Source organism: Rhinolophus hipposideros (genome assembly GCF_964194185.1).
Source record: "Rhinolophus hipposideros genome assembly, chromosome: 3".
Lineage (NCBI taxonomy): Eukaryota > Metazoa > Chordata > Mammalia > Chiroptera > Rhinolophidae > Rhinolophus > Rhinolophus hipposideros.
Window position 1 is genome coordinate 8243874 of NC_138049.1, and position 18365 is coordinate 8262238.

General features: G+C 37.7%; 1 protein-coding gene across 4 annotated transcripts in view; it reads right to left on the reverse strand.

Annotated features, from left to right (window-relative positions):
• Positions 1–18365, reverse strand: part of TULP4 (TUB like protein 4) — a 206737-nt gene that overhangs the window by 51209 nt on the left and 137163 nt on the right. For all 4 annotated transcript variants that reach the window (XM_081038283.1, XM_081038281.1, XM_081038280.1 and 1 more), the window contains one exon: positions 14143–14304. Coding sequence is in view for 3 of the 4 variants with exons in the window: in XM_081038281.1 (XP_080894407.1) it covers positions 14143–14304 (162 nt within the window). In the remaining variant the exon portion in view is untranslated. The remainder of the gene's footprint in view (positions 1–14142; positions 14305–18365) is intronic.

Sequence of the window (18365 nt, forward strand, 5' to 3'; positions counted from 1 at the left end):
GAAGATGCTTCTGAAATAGTTTGTCTAATGTTTTATTTCACTGTGAATGAGAATGGTATTAATGTTTTAATTATTAATATTATAATATATTAACGGTATTAATACATTCATTGAGTGCTGACTTGTGCTAAGCACTACACTAAAAGCTTCACCTCGTTGTCAAAATAATCCAGTGACTTACGTACCAGCACTGCTGGAATGGCACTCGCATGGGCCATTCCACCACCATCGTGGTGGTGCTGATGGCTGTCCCCAGGGAGTTCCCCTCATGTCCCCAGGTCTGGGGTCACGCACTGAGGACCATGTGGGGGACACAGGCAGGGCAGAGGAAGGCTGGATGGGGGGGTATCCCCTCCATCAGAGCAGCACAGAAGAATCTCATAGCCACTGATAAATGATGTCATCCAGGTGGATGTCCCCAAGGGGAGCCCTGGGGCCCAGGAAGCAGGACCGTCCACAGGGAGCCTCTGCGACTGTAGACATTAAAACTTTCTATCTTTTGTGTCTAATGACATTTGTCTCCCCTTGAGCAACTCACTGTGACAACCAAGCAATCTATTTCCATTTTACAGAAGCAGAAACAACCTGAGAGAGGTCAAGTAAGTTGACAAAGTCGTTCAGTGGTCAAGCCAGGGCTATCTGACTAGAAAGACCAGGATTCATACAAAGGGAAAGTTACTTAAGGCTTTTTACATCCTTGCCTCTTTTTGCTTTTAAGATTTTGACAGTAAGCTTTGTGGCAAAGACTGTCCACAGCTGAACCCCTGGCACCTAAAAGAGCTATGAGTAGACAGTGGCACGACGAAGTATTTGTTGTTCAATGAATGAATTAAAGCCAGTGGCAATCAAAAGGCAATTTTAGGACATAAGTGCTGATTAAAACAGATTAACTGCAAGGGAAGATATATTTCATTTAAGTAGTAATAAGCTCACAGAATTTACAGAGCTGTTAGAATAAATCAATTTCCACCAAGCATTCCTTTAAACCTGATCAACATTTTAATGACTGAAAACTAAAAAGAAAAAGAGGCTAAAACAGTTTCGCCCCAGGGGCAGTGATGAATTTGTTAGTGCATGCTGCTAAAGGAAAAACAGACAAAACTAACAGGAACACAGTGCAAGTCTTTAGATTTTAGCTTTTTGGCTGCCAAGAGTGACAGTAAGTGTGGCCGGCGTGTCTACAAGCGTGTCTACAAGCACCGCAGGGACACAGGCTCAGGGAAGGAGACTGCAGGGGGTCTGACCTGCTGAAGCTCCTGAAAAGCAGATGCTGGATGTGTTGGCAAGCAGTTTTAAATGAGAAATATGGAACACGACTTCTTGTAACTGTAACTAAAATGTACAATTTACGTATTTCAAAACAAAAAGGTATGTCAGAACTCCACTGCAAGGCAAATGTCACGGGTGACGACTGTGGGAAGCAGGCTTTTCTCCTCCCCCTTTCCACCTTCTCACGCATTTGTTCAGGTATGTTCTGAAAAGCAGCTCTGTATCTTGGTGCTGGCTGAGGGGGTCACTTTATTACTTAATGACTTTTTATTTTTGATAACGATAGCTCGTTAGCAGGCAACAACAGCAAACACTCTTCACAAGGATTCAGAATTAAGATACATCGATCCCAAATAAGTTTCCCCTGCCCCACCTGCTGTGGGTTCTCACATCACCACTCTCCTGTCCTTGCTGAGTGATTATTTGATTTCTGCCTGACGCCGAGGCTGGACTGGGAGCTTTGGCAGACTGCTCACGCTCACCACTATTTCCCCAGGGCCTGTCATATTAGATGACATATGGTGGTAAGTATTTGTGAAGTGACGGAGGAATGACACTGCACAGAGGCATCTTTTCAATAACACATTTTTCCATTTTAGAGAAACAGATACCAGACAGTAGAACAGATGCCTAATTCCTGAATAAAAGACTTGTGACTTAATGAGCTATCGGGGCTCAGCATTACACTAAAGCAAAACAGAACAAAAAAACCAGCCCCCAAATTCCCCACCATTAATCAGCTCCAATCACAGCTTCCGTTAGTAAGATTGGAGACAAGAAAAAAGCAACAGTCTAGTTGTCAAGCAATGATGGAGGAAGATACTCAGTTTTGGAACAAGAGCGTCACAGATAACTGAAGACTACTGATACAACATGAAATCAGATTTCAAAAAATCTGTTACAAGTTCTTTTCATGCCTAATTACTTCCAATGAGATAAGCAAGGACTCCATGAGAACAAGACAGAAAAGTCTAATCCTCATGAATACTCACAGTGGCAAATGCATCAGTGTCTGCCACTTCTCCCTAATTCTGGTGCTCTCCGTAGACGGGTGCCAGCTCCTCCTTTCTAGGCTTGCCCCTCGGCCCCCTTCTCTCTCTAGATCACAGTCATGTCCACGGTTCAAGGACCCCATTCATGTCAGCTCCCTTCCCAGGCTGCTCCCTAAGCTCAGGACTCGTATCCAACTGCCTTCCTGCCACCTACCTACCCCTGGGTGTGTCCAAGGACCTTCAGGGTCAACACGCCCCAGACGAAATTTATGATATCATCCTTGCCCAACCAACACACACGTAACCAGGTCCTCTTCCAGCATAGTGGCTGTTTCATTTCCGATGTGCAGCTTGGACACAGAATTAACTTTGCTCTAACCACAGACCCCACAGCCCCCTGAATTTCACTCTGTTTTGCATGTCTGCCTTTCCCGTTAAATCGTGAGCTTCTCAAGGGCAGGTCTGCACCGAGGTTCTCATGAGTGGATGCTCAGGAACTATTATTAGTAAATGAGTTTCTGCCCAAAACTTTGGCGTTTGCCCAGGTTTTCCTACAAATGAAGGAAGAACTTCCTTAATTTCTTCTTTAGGCAATCAACCAGTGGCTCAAATTCTCCTACAAAACTGGGCTCTAAAATACTTTCAATTATAAACTGATGGTGAAATGATGTAAATTTCTGTCTCAGTATTTTTCCTGATGTTTCTTCTGTTGGACTGCAGGCTTCACGTATGGGCTAGGGACAATGCCATGTATGGGCTAGGAACAATGCCACGTATGGGCTAGGGACAGTACCTTCTGTAACACGGACACCAAGAACCAAAGTAGCCAGTAGAAACCTGAGGGTCCTCACGTCAAACCAGTTAAATGGCTGTTTCCCACTGCAGGGCAGTTTTTCACATTAATGAAATGTTCAAGTAATTATGGTATCCATATATAATCTCTTCATTTCAATGTATTCTATTCTAAACTATTTTTAGATAATTATTTAAAAATACAACAGTTATTATCAGTAATTTAAAATGAACCAAGCTATAAGCCAAAGGGGATAGGACGAGGATATAAAACCCTTCGAAAGACTTATGTTTTGGAAGCAAGGATGCCGTCTCATCTTACCTTGACCTTTGGACACTGGGACTCGTCTAAATTCTTGAATAAATACCACATGTCAGTTACCAAAAAAAATGCACGCATCTATAAATATTCATGTCTTGCAGTAGAGTTTAACTAGGAGTATTGGAACTGATTCCAGAAGTGTCGACTTTTCCCCCATTTATTTGTTTTTGTGATTTAAAGCTGGAGGAGCAGATAACTGATTACAAATTCCTACTTAGTAACCTCAGCCCCATTGGTGGCAAACATTAAATGTGCCACTGTGGACAGGGAGATGAAGACACAAACTGTGATGTCCTTTTGCTTTTTACAAGGAAACTTCTGAGATACCACTGAAGTAAAACTTGTTTTTTTAGGCCCTCCCTGTTGGGTTTCAGGACACTAGCCTTCAAATGTATTTTAAGACCAGATTTGAACATTCTGCAAACTAAAGAAACTGTTCAATTGATTAATAGACTATTTCCTGGTTTTATTAAAAAAAGTAATTTCACAGTTGACTATAACAATCATTTCTAAGACAGACATTTTACGACTTATTGTGATAAATATAGGAACGACATCTCACCCAAAATATCTATAATAAAACATTTGTTATCTTTGGCTAAAAAGGTAATTTTGAAGTCGTTTCATCTTTTCACTGCAAAAAAGACTGCTTATCAACTAACCAATGAAGATGAGAGACTGTCCTATGGCTACACATTTTCAGAGGAAGATATTCTATCTGCCTCAGGCAACAAAATTAATGCTAAATAATTCCCATGTAGAACATTTTCTCCCAAATCTTTTAGGCTCCATTTTTAAGTTTATTCACCCTTCTAAGACACCCACATATGATTTTTGGGGGTAGAGAACCGTCTGACTAGAGGGATAACTAAAATTCACATTTAACTAGAGTATCTCCAGAAGGATACAAAAGTAATTGGGAACACCAATTAACTTGGGAACAGAAATGGGTGGCTTGGAGAAGTGGATGAAAGGGGCCTTTTCATCATATATCCTTGTGAACATTTAGAATTTTACACCATGTGGATATATTATTAAAAACAAATAGATATTGAATGAGGTAAAAAGAAATGTTTCTGGAGTAGGGCTCTGTCAGATCTTTGGAGCAGGAGAAAATGGCCAGGGCAGCCACTCATCACACAGGCCTTGGGGGCGACTGGGCACCTTTAATTTGGGTGGGGGATGCTGAGTGACACTGGAATCTGTCGACTGTTTGGTGTGGACAATCCAAGTCTGCAGGGAGACAGCCTCTCCTCTGCAGAGGACTCAGGGCTGGGAGTCAGCTGTCTGGGGTCTGTTTCTATTTTCACGGCTAACTTCTGTCATTTCGAATTGATCCTCACCTCCCTGACTGTTGGTCTCCTCCGTCAGTCAAAAAAGTTATATCAGATGAGCTTCCAAAGCCTTTCCTGTTTCGAAATGCTCTAAATCTTTAATATATCTAAATGTATTTCTCATTATATTTAGATTTATTAAAGAGTAATTTCTTCCTGTGGCTACTAATAAACTTCTTCAACAAAAGGGCTAGGAGGAAATAATTTCCGGGTCTGAGGAGAGTAAAAGGCTTCCGACTCGCCAGTAGCTGTCAGGGTCACAGTGATGGAAGCAGAGCAACAGCACCTGTGACTGGTGTGAAAGATAAACAAAGCCAGACACTAGTTAGAGGCAGGGACAGATTTTAACCAGCAATGACCCCTCCAGTAGGGAAGAGAGTCCAGCATGAACTGAACTCAACTTCTGTCTGCACAGAGGTGACCAGGTATTCTAGAGAGAATGAAGGAGTAGGAAGTAGGGAGGTGGGGGTTCAAGAAGAGTCAGGAAAGTGGAAATTCACAAAAAGTGGGAGTAGGGTTTGCCAATGGTGCTTATCCAAGTTAGGGTCCTACCTTCCCACAGAGACTGCGAGACGTGGGCCCCTATTGTCCGGTGTTGTGTGGAACAAACAGTAAACTCTTTTGGCAGCCTTGAGCTTTCCCAGGCAAGAATTTAAGGGGAATCGAGTTGTCACCTTAGTGACACAGCCTTGAATCAATAGAATTATGCTAGTGTTTATTCAAGTCTCTTTCTCTGTAATTATTTGTTAGAATCTAGTTTTGAGAATCTAGTTTTCTAGGCCAAAGTTGAGGCCTACTCAAAAAGAGGGCTCAGCAGGGGCTGCCTAGAATTTAGACAGGAGAGTGTCACTCACTGGTAGTGGTGCCATGTCACCTCCCTCCCATGTGACACAAGGATGTATTTCAACGCCAAGGGTAGGATTGCCAGAGCAGCAATGCACTTGTGGTTCAGGAATGCCAAGAGGAACCCTAGTAAGCTCCAGTTTATAGTTCAGCTACCTGGACAAACACTGGCATTCATGCAGGAGTTCTGCATCAAAACCAAGGCCATTGTCATGAGGTGTTAATAAAGGCATATGAAGAAAATGTAACACTAAATTAATAAGAAACTGAATTTAAAATAAATGTGGACCCCCAATATATCACATAATTTTTATTGTGGTAAAAACACTTAACATGAGATCTACACTCTTAACAAAAATTTAAGTGTACATGCTAAATATCAAATCACACTACGAGGTTATAGTAACCCAAACAGCATGGTATTGGCATAAAAACAGACACATAGATAATGGAACAGAATAGAGAGCCCAGACATAAATCCATGCCTACATGGTAATTTAATCTATGACAAAGGAAGTAAGAATTTACGGTGGGGTAAAGACAGTCTATTTAATAAACAGTGCTGGGAAACCTGGACAGATACATACAAAAAATGAAACTGGACCACCTCCTTACACCATATACAAGAATAAACTCAAAATGGGTTAAAGACTTAAATGTAAGACCTGAAACCATAAAACTCCTAGAAGAAAATATAGGAAGTAAACTCACAGACATTACCTTTAGTAATATTTTTACTGATATATCCCCTCGGGCAAGGGAAGCAAAAGAAAAAATAAATGGGACTACATCAAACTAAAAAGGTTTTTCATAGCAAAGGAAACAAAAAGACATCCTACTGAATGGGAGAAGAGATTTGCCAATGATATATCTGATAAGGGGTTAATATCCAAAATTTATTAAAAAATTTCATACAACTCAACACCCAAAAAACAAACAACTCAAAATGAAAAAATGGGCAGAGGACATGAACAGGCATTTCTCCAAAGAGGACATACAGATGGCCAGTAGATATATGAAAAGATGCTCAACATCACTCATCTTCATAGAAATGCAAATAAAAACCACAGTGAGATATCATCTCACTCCTGTCAGAATGGCTATCATCAAAAATAAAAAAAGAAGTGTTGGCAAGGATGTGGAGAAAAGGAAACCCTCGTGCACTGTTGATGAGATTGCAAATGGGTGCAGTCACTATGGAAAACAGTATGGAGCTTCCTCAAAAAATTAAAACTATAACTACCTTATGACCCAGCAATTCCACTCCTGGGTATTTATCTAAAGAAATCCGAAACACTAATTTGAAAAAATATGTGTACCCCTGTGTTTATTGCAGCGCTATTCACAATAGTCAAGATATGGAAATAACCAAAATGCCCATCAATAGGACGATCTGATAAAGAAATTGTGGTACATTTATACAATGGAGTATAAATGAAGACTAAAATCTTATCATTTGCAACAACATGGATGGAGCTAGAGAGTATTATGCTAAGTGAAGTAAGTCAGACTGAGAAAGAAAAATACCATATGACCTCACGTATATGTGGAATCTAAAGAACAGAATAAATGATCAAACAAAACAGAAACAGACTCAGAAGTACAGAGAAAACACTGAGGGCTGCTAGATGGCGGGGTGGCCGGGGGATAGGGAAGGCGAAGGGATTAGAAAGTACAAACTGGTAGTCACAGGGATGTGAAACACAGTATGGCGAATATAATCAATACTGGGGTGCCAGATGGGTACTGGACTTATGGGGTAATCACTTCATAGATTGTGTAGATGCCTGATCACTGCACTGAACACCTGAAGCTGATGTAAAATAATATTAAATGTCAACCATAATTAACATATATCACATATATATTATTTACATACACACATGCATATACATATACAGAGGATGCCAAAAAAATGCATATACATTTTAAGAAAGGAAAACTGTATTAAAATTGTAATAGTCAACATATACAAGTCATGTTTGACTTCTGCAATTATGAGAGTTGAACACAAGTCGTATTTCACTCCTGCAATTACAAGAGTTGCTCAAAGTGTGGCCGGCCCGGTGGCTCAGGTGGTTGGAGCTCCATGCTCCTAACTCCGAAGGCTGCCGGTTTGATTCCCACATGGGCCAGTGGGCTCTCAACCACAAGGTTGTCGGTTTAACTCCTCAAGTCCCACAAGGGATGGTGGGCAGAGCCCCCTGCAACTAAAATTGAACACGGCACCTTGAGCTGAGCTGCCGCTGAGCTCCCGGATGGCTCAGTTGGTTGGAATGCATCCTCTCAACCACAAGATTGCCGGTTCGACTCCTGCAAGGGATGGTGGACTGTGCCCCCTGCAACTAGAAAACGGCAACTGGACTTGGAGCTGAGCTGCGCCCTCCACAACTAAGACTGAAATGACAACAACTTGACTTGGAAAAAAGGCCTGGAAGTACACACTGTTCCCCAATAAAGTCCTGTTCCCCTTCCCCAATAAAATCTTAAAAAAAAAAAAAAAAGAGTTGCTCAAAGTAGTTACCATCAATGTAATTTTAATACAGTTTTCCCCTTTCTTAAAATGTGTATACATTTATTTTGGCACCCTCTGTTTATGGTCACAGGATATAAAGTACAGCATAGGGAATAGAGTCAATGGAATTGTACCAGCTGTATACCATGCCAGAGAGGTAGTAGATTGGGGGGATGGTTATCACTTTATGAGGGTTGTAAATGTCTAATCATTCTGTTGTTTTCTACACCTGATATAAAAAAAAACCTAAAAAAATAAAAATAATACAAACAAACAATTTAAGTGTACAATACAATCTTATTAACTACAGGCACAAGTAGAGATTTCAAGAACATAACCATCCTGCATGACTGAAACTTGATACTCACTGAACAGCAACTCCCCAACTCTCCCCTCTCTCTCCATCCCAGGGCAACCACCCGTCTACCCTTTTCTTTTGTAGTTTTCATTGTACAAGTCTTTTTACCTCCTTGGTTAAGTTTAAATATTTTATTATTTTTGATGCTATTATAAATGGGATTTTCTTAATTTCTTTTTCAGACAATTCATTGCTAGTGTATAGAAATGCAACTAATTTTTGTATATTGAGTCTATATCCTGCAACTTTACTGAATTCATTTATTCTAACAGGGTTTGTGTGCATGTCGTCTTTAGGGTTTTCTTCATACAAGATCATATCATTTGCAAACAGAGATAATTTTACTTCTTCCTTTCCTATTTGAATGCTTTTTATTCCTTTTTCTTGCCTAACTGCTTTGGCTAGGACTTCCAGTACTATGTTGAATATAAATGGAGAGAGCGGGCAACCTCATTTTGTTCTGATCAGAGGAAATGCTTTCAGTTTTTCACCATTGAGCACATTAGCTGCAGAAGTTTCATACATATGGCCTTTATTACACTGAAGTCATTTCTTTCTATTCCTAGTTTGTTGGGTTTTTATCATGAAAGGGTGTTGAATTTTGTCAAATGCCTTTTCTGCATCTGTTGAGATGATCTTGTGGTTCTTATCCTATATTCTGTTAATGAGGCACATCACATTAATTCATTTTCATAGGCTGAATGTCCTTGCATCCCAGAGATAAAACCCACTTGATTATTGTCTATGATTCTTTCAATGTGTGGTAGAATTCAGTTTGCTAGTATTTTGTTGAGGATTTTTGCACCTATGTTCACCAGGGACATGGTAACTGTTTTTCCTTATAGTGTCTTTGGCTTTGGTATCAGGGTAATGCTGGCCTCATAAAATAAATTTGGAAGTGTTCCTTTCTGTTCAAGTTTTTGGAAGAGACTGAGAAGGAACGGTGTTAATTCTTCTTTAAATGTTTGGCAGAATTCACCAATGAAGCCATCTGGTCCTGGCATTTTCTTTGTTGGGAGTTTTTTGATTACTAATCCAATCTCCTTACTAGTTATAGGTCTGTTCAGATTTTCTATTCATGATTCAGTCTTGGTAGGTTCTATTCACTAGGAATTTATCTGTTCCTCTAGACTGTCCAATTTGTTGGCATTGTATGATTGCTCATAGTAGTCTCTAATGATTCTTATTTCTGTGACATCAATTATAATGTCTCTTCTTTCATTTCTGATTTTGTATTTGAATCAGCATTCTCTTTTTTAGTCTAAAAGTTTGTCAATTTTCTTGCTCTTTTCAGAAAACCCAACTCTCAGTTTTGTTGATTTTTTTGTCTATTGTTTTTCTATTTTCTATTTCATTTTATTTCTGTTCTAATCTTATATTATTTCCTTCCTTCTGCTAATTTTGGGCTATTTGTTCTTTTTCTCATTCCTTGAGGTCTAAAGTTGGATTGTTTGAGATCTTTCTTCTTCTTTCTTTATATTGTAAGTATTTGCTATAAACTCCCTCTTAATACTGCTTTTGCTGTGCGCCATAAGTTTAGGTATGTTTCATTTACATTTTCATTTGTCTCGAAGTATTTTTTATTTTCCCTTTTGATTTCTCCTTTGATCTTTTGGTTAATCAAGAGTGCTTTAATTTACACATATTTGTGAATTTTCCAATATTCCTTCCACTATTCAGTTCTAGTTTCATCCCATTGTGATGGAGAAAGGCACTTGATATGATTTCAATAATCTTAAATTTGTCAATACTTGTTTTGGGATCCAACATGTGATCCATCCTGGAGAATGTTCTTTGTGTGCTTGGGAAGAATATATATTCTGCTTCTGTTGGTTGGAATGTTCACTGTATCTGTTAGGTCCACTTGGTTTATACTGGTGTTAAAGGCCACTGTTCCTTTATGGATTTTCTGTCTGTATATTCTATCCATTATTAAAAGTGGGGCACTGAAGTCTCCTACCCTCAGGGTATTGCTTTGTATTTCTCCTTTCAGTTCTGTCAATGTTTGATCCATATATCTAGTGTTTTATATATTTAGGTGCTCCAATGTTACATGCTTTTAAATTTATAATTGTTATAGCTTCCTGATGAATTGACCCTTTTACCATTATATAATGTCTTTGTCTCTTGTGAGAGTTTTTGACTGAAAGTCTATTTTGTCCGCTATAAATATAGTCATCCCTCCTCTATTTGGGCTATGACTTACATGGAATATATTTTATCATCCCTTCACTTTCAGCTTATATATAATCTTTAATCTAAAATGAGTCTCTTGTAGGCAGCATATAGTTGGATCTTGTATTTTTATCCATTCAGCTGTTCTGTATCTTTTGATTGGGAGCTTAATTTATTTACATTGAAGTAATTATTGATAGGGATGGACTTACTATTGCTGTTTTATTAATTGTTAAATAAAAGATTTTCAAAAGGAGGAAACTGCTTTGCACTAAACACATAACCAATTGCTGTACATGAACCCAACTGGATCCTGGTTCCAAATATCAAAAAGAGAAAAAATAAAGTCTATAAAACTCATTGTTGTATAAATTAGGAAAATATAAATATAGCCAGATAGTATCACTGTTAATTTCTTAGTAGGTGTCATAATGTAGAATAACCTTATTCTTAGAACATGCATGGTAAATATTTAAGGGTGATTTGCCACGGCATCTACAACTTTCAAAAATACAACTACAAAAAATGTGTGTGGGTGTGAAGAGAAAAGGAGGGAAGGAGGGAGGGCGGGGAAGAGGGAGAGAGACAGCACAAATATGGCAAAATGTTAGCTGTTAAATTTAAGAAGGGTATATTCTTTCAACTATTTTGTAAGGCCTGAACGTGTGCATAATAAAAAGTTGGAGAAGATTACCCCAAATGTCACCTCTAAACTATCTAGACCAGGATTTGAAGGGGAAGAATCCATGGGTAGAATCCTATAAACTCTCCAAATTCTATGAGAAGTCACATTCATCATCATGGATGAATATGTGTACAGTTTTCCAGAGAAAGCGTTCCTAGTTTCCATCTGATATTCAAAGTGGTCTATAACTCCCCCAAAGGGTATATACATCATCACTCTAGGATGAAAAAAATACATGAGAAATAGGAAAATAGCTGAACTTCAAACTCATTGCTTATATTTTTTAAGGTAACCAGGGTAAAACCCCTTGTGATCAGAACTATCTCAAGAAGTGAGGAGGCGGTTTCATCCTGGAAGCTGCTGAACTCTACGCTAACGGCAGCAGGGTGCCCAGGACGGGAAGAGACACTGACCTCGCAATCCACACCCAGAGAGCGTGGACGTGCTGCTCTAAACATCAGCTCCCACGGTAATGTTTGTAATGGAATGATCGAGCATTCCATTACAAACATTAGCTTATCTCCATACTTTTCTCATTAATGCTTTTCAAACTATGAAAGAGAGAATCCTTCTCCTTCTTAGGATTATTGTTTTTCCACGTCTCAGTTCAAACCTGACCGACAAGAGTATCTATCCCATACCTCTCTTCTCTGTGTTACGTTCTCCCGAGGATCCTCAATGATTCAGTGGTCTACAACGAGTGTTAACGAGTGAGCACTTTCATTGAACAAAATCCAACTGATTAGCCCTAAGTCTGGAACCCGTAAGGCAATCATCGGGACAGAGGTTGTGCCCAAGCCACTCATGCGTCTTGCCAGAGGGTCTAAGGAACCGAGCCCTGGTGCCTGCTCAGAAGTTGCAGCCCATCACCACCGTGACGTCACGCCCATGACACCATGCTGCTGTCACCTCAGCCACCTTCTCCAGGACGCAGCACACGGTGCTGCGGGTCTGTCTCCTTAATGGACCCTGTGTACCTCAAAGGCAGGCGCCGAGTCTTCCTCACTGTATCCCCAGCATCTCTGGGCCCAGTGCCTGCCACACTTCGGGTGTGTACTCTGCTGGGGGCGCCGGCTGGCACAGCTTATGAAGGAGACTGTGACAAGAGCCTCACAGTTCCGTCCGCCAAGGCGAGGGAAGAACGTGAAGCCACGACTTCCACTTATATATGTTTAAGTGATTTCATATCTGTTCCTTCATTGGATCATTACAAAAGCCCTGGGAATTAGGCAGGAAGTAATTCACACCCCTTGTCACAGAGGAGGAAACTGCAGGGAGAGGTTAAGTGCCCATGCCAGGTTACTTAATGGACTGTGGCTCGCTTCTCTTTGAGGAGACTCTAGGGGCAGTGAAAACCTCCAAAAAGAAAAAGTTATGATACGAAAATCCAAATGCTTTATGTAGATACGTGCATATGCTACTGGATGATTAGAAGCCTTTGGGGGGAGAGGGGAAGAAACTTGGAGTTGAGAATATCTTTTTATAATTCTCACAATACTGATTTTGAGAAGAAACAGAAAAAGTATTGGCCATTTTTACTTGAAAAAAAATGGAAACATGAAACATACAGCGACTAGAGGAAGGCAATTCAGTAAAAAAAAAAAAAGTGGCTCAAAAATAAAAGTCATAGTTCCATATTATACCGCTCGTTTTTACCAATATGCATTACAACCTCTGCTATGAAATGTTGTGGCATTTTATGGATTCTGCTGTACTTGGAAAACACAAGTTTTATATTTACAAAGGTTTTTTGTATATTTAAAAAAATGAGTTATCAATATATAATTTTATTAGTATTACATATTGTTTTATCATGAAAGTAGAATAGGCACATTAAAGAAAATTTTGAAATTACATTTTAAAAAATGACCCAGAAGCTCATCATAAAATAACAACCTACTTATGGCATTCTGATTCATTTCCTTCCAGTTCTGTATACCACCCAGATGGGTTTTTTTTCAGCTGTTTTATGATGTGGTAATCATACCACATGAACCGCTTCCTATCCTGAGTTGTTCCAGATTGTATCATAAGAGCTGTATCATAAGAGCTGTTCCAGATTATTACACCACCTTTGTAAGCACAGTCTATCATATACGGAACTACTATGCAATACTTTAAATGGTTACACCACAGTTTACTTAGCAATTCTATTTTTAGACAAGCAGGCTGTTGCCAAATTTTTACTAGCATAAATAATGCTTTAATGAACAACTTTTCTTCCCTTTGTTTCTTTTAGATAAATTCCTAAAGTATATTATCAGGTCAAAGTGGATAATTTTTAAGACTTTTGACATACTCTATACCAAACTGTTTCTCCGAAGGTCTAATACACATTATTACCAGCAACGAATGAGCATGCTTATTTGATTGTAGTCTTATCAATAATCAGTAAAATCACCTGTGCCACTTTATTACTACTTTTTGCTAATAAGTGAAAATATATGCTATGTTATTTTATATTTTTCCGAGAATGAATACTTTTCCACCATATGACTACTGAGTAATTGAACTTCTTTTGTAAGTTATTATTTATGTCTATTATCCATTTATCAATTGGCTATTTATGTAGATTTAAAACTATATTTGCATGAACATTTTCTACAATTAAAATGTTAACCCAATGTTTACCATAATGGTGGGAAATATTATTTCTCCAATCTATGGTTCACTTCAAATTTCTGTTTTCATTTTTCCCTGGATACTGCCATTGTTCTTTTCCTTTGTGACTCTTTAGGAAGCTTTGGAGCCAGCTCCTCCACACTGTCCCCGTGCCCCCTGTGTGACAGTATTTAACGCATTTCCTCCTCAGCTCTCATGGTTTTAGCACTACACACCCATATGCAAGAGGCATTACCTGTTGGTCATCAGGAGTCCATATGCCACACGTGATTTGACTTTCCAAGTTGATCTCAGATGACCAGTGTCTTTGTCCACTGACAGAGCCGACCAGGACAAACCCATCTCGATAAGAAATAAGTGCTTGAGTCCCATCGTGGCTCCATGTGAAATCACTCACCTTTGAGACACACACAGATAAAAGGGGTCAATTTGTAACCTGGAAGGTAAAGCACATTTACCAAAGACTAGATATAGTCATTAACTTAGCCTCTGGCTAAGATCGAGATGGCTTTAAAGAGAATATAAATATAAATATATAGACTTTATATGTATCATAACATCCTATAAAAGACATTATTTGAAAAGCATATGTCAGTGCCTCATAAACATGAATGAACCTCGTAACAACCATCTGTGGGAGGTTATTATCACGCCCATTTTACAGAGAAAATAGGCAGGGGGCTAAGTAATTTATCCTCGGTCACACACACATGGCAAACGGCCCAGCCACGAATAATGCTAGGCTGTGTGGCTCCAGCATGTTCTATGTCCTCTCACTTACGGTGGGCGAGTAACATTCTTCATCAATGTCTTTGGTCACTATTATCAAAATAGTAAAGCTCTCAGCTTCTTATCAGTCTTGCTAACAATATTTTCTCAATAAAAATGAAAAAAAAATCTAACTGGAAAACATTGCTTATACTTGGAAGTTGAGTTTTGTCAAATGCATTAATTGCATCTATTCAAATGACCATATCTTTTTCTCTTTTAATCTATATTACAGTGAATTACTTCTATTAATTTTCCAAAACTACCCTTGTATGCTTTAGAAGCAGCTCAACTTGGCAGTGAAGTATTGTCTTTTACACACACAGTTGATTTGCTAATGTGTTTGGAATTTCTACATCTGTATTCATGAGTGAAACAGATCTATGATTTCCTTTTATGTAATGTCTTTGTCTGAATTTCTCAGGATTATGCTGATGTCTCAGAATGAGTTGGAGAGTAGGCCCTTTCCCCCCACTACCTAGAAGAACCTGTATAAATTGGGATGACCTGTTCTTGAAAGGTTGGTAGAATATGCCTGTAAAACCATCTGGCTCTGAATTGTTTTGTGGAACGATTTTAAACCATAAATTGCTTCAATTTATGTCATAGGTATACTAGCAGTCAAGCTTTCAAGATTTTTATTTCTTCTTGAGTCAGCTCTTTTAAAATTTTTTAAGGAATTTGTCCAGTTCATGTAAGTTTTCAAAACTGCTGGCAAATAGTTGTTGGTTATATTTATTAGCCTTTTAAAATTAAACTTTATGTAAGTATAGTTTACATACAATAAACGAAAGTTCCCCTTGAAAGTCATTCCCCTACCCTCAGTCTTGGTCCAAGGCAGCCAGTGATCTGATTTCTGTCAGGTTGCTTGTTCTAGAATTTCACGTGAATGGAACCATACAGTATGTTTACTTTTGTGTGTGGCTGCTTTCACTCCATATAATGGTTATGAGAGTAGTTTGTGTGCATTCCTTTTTACAGATGAGTAATATTTCATTGTATGAATACACAATTTATCTGCCTAAGTTGCTGGACATTTAGGTTGTTCCCAGAATTTGGCTGTTATAAAACTGCTATGAATATCCATGTGCAAGACCTTTTGTGGACACACTTCTCTTGAGTAAATAACTGTTTGGAATTATTTATTCAGTAATTCCGGGAGTGGAATTGCTGGGTCATATGGTAAGCATATATTTAACTGCATAAGAAATTACCAAACTGTTTTCAAAGTGGTTATATGATTTTACACTCCCATTAGCAGTATATTAGAGTACTCGTAGGTCCACACCTCACCAACACTTGGCGTTGTTGGTCTTTTTTATTTTAGCTATTCTAATAGATATGTGGTGACATGACATTGTGCTTTAAATTTGCATTTCCCCAATGCTTAGTACGTTAAGCACGATTTCCTGTGCTTACTGATCACTGGCACATCATCTTTTGGGACATGTCTTTTCAAATCGCTTGCCATATATATCTATTCATATGTATGTATTCATATTCACCTATTCATATATGTTAAGAAGAGGTTGGCCTTCTTATTGTGTTGGAAAAATTCTAGATACAATCCTTTATCAGATGTGTGTGCTGCACATAATTTCTCCCACTCTGTGGTTTGCCTTCTCATTTTTGTAATGGTATCTTTCAAAGAGTAAAAGTTTTAAATTTTGATGAAGTCCAATAGCAACTTTTTTTCTTTTTATGGTTCATGCTTTTTGTGTCCAATCCAAGGATATTTTACCTAATCTAGGGTTGCAAATCCAACATTTCCAGAAGTTTAGCTTTTACACTTACGTCACACTTTAGCTTTTACACTTTTTCATTTAGGGTTTATTTTTGTGCAGGGTGTGAGGTAAGAACCAAGGTTCTTCTTTAAAAAAAAAAGTACAGATAATCACTTGACAGATAAGCCCATCTGTCAAACAGACTATTCTTTCGCACCACTGAATTACCAAGCAACTTTTAATTACCTTTGACTACCTTGTAATCTACTTTATCTATAGTTATGCCCAACTTTTTATTCATAAAATTGCTTAGATTTTGTTTCTTCTCTTAATGTCTTGCCAGCAGTCTGTGTATTTTGTTAATTTGTTTCCAAAGAACAAATTTTGAATTTGTTGATCTCCTCTACTGTATTATTGTTTTCCTACTGCATTAATTTCCACTTTTAAAAAATTACCTTTCTTGTTTCATTGGTAACTTTTTAATGTCGATACTTATCTAATAATCCTTATAGTGTAAGAATAAAGTTTTATTCCTTTCTGATATAATTAAGAGTATATATACAAGTATTTCTCTCATGTTACCACTTGAATCATATCTCATAAATTTTGATATGTATTGATTTTATTATTCAGATCTAGGATTTTATAAATGTCCGTTAAATTTCTTCTTTAACCCATGAGCTATTTAACAATATTTGGTATTTTAAAATTACCAAACATATAGGAATTTCTTAAATTTATCTCTTTGTTACTAAGTTCTAATCTTAGTAACAAATCTTAGTTCTAATCTAATCTAGCAGCATTGTATTCAGAAATTACGGTCTATAATCATGATACCTACCAGTGGAAATTTGTTGAGGTTTAATTTATGCCCTACAACAGGGGTTGGCAAACTATGGCCAGTGGGCCGAATCTGTCCTGCCACCGATATTCGCATAGCCTATTCTATTTGTATAGAATGGTTTCAAATGGTTTGAGAAAAAAAATGAATAGAAGAATCATATTTTGTTATATGTGAAATTATACCAAATTCAAATTTTAGTGTTCATAAATAAGGTTTTCAATTTCATCAATAAAAGTTTTCTGGAAATCCATTTTCTTTCCTGTTATACAGTATTTTTATAAGAGCTTCCATTTGGCTCCTAGTCCACAAAGCCTTAAATACTTACTATTTGCCACTTCACAGAAAAAGTCTGTGCAACCCTAGAACACGATCACGTTTGGTAAATGTTCTATGTGTGTTTGAGTAAAACATATGTTCGTTAATTGGTGGACTCAGAATCTATAAATGTCCTTTTGGTCAAGCTGTTAATTGTGTTGTTCAGATCTTTTGTATCTTTGCTGATTTTTGTTTTTGTTGAAAACATCTGAGTATATCAATGAAGTTATATCAATTTCTCCTTTCAGTTGTGTCAATTTCCTCCATATATTTTGAGGCTATTATTAATAGGTGCACACGTATTTAAAATCGTCTTGGTAAATTACAGCTTTTATCACCATGTGGTAATCCTTTATAAACCAAACACTGTTTTCTGTCTTTAAGTCTGTTTTCACTGATAGTAATATTAACTACTTCATCTTTCTTTCTTCCTTGAGATTTGCCCAATATATCATTTCCACCCTTTTACTTTAAATTTACATGTGCCCTTAAGTTTTTAGGTGTGGTTCTTCATAGCAAAGTCATGTGTTTAAATATAATCTATTAAGCATTATGTTTTGATTGGTGAATTTAGTCCACTTACATTTATTCTAATTACTGTTATATTTCTATCATCTTAATTTATTTTTTCAGTTTATACTGCTTTTTCTCTTCAATCTTTTCTAACTAAAAGAAAAAAACGTATACCCATAATCTTCACTATTGTTTATACTTAGAAATTTCAACTTTCTTTAAAATTTGTGGCATTACTGGATATATCATATTTCAGATAATAGTAAAATAAAAGAACACACAACAAAAGGTCAT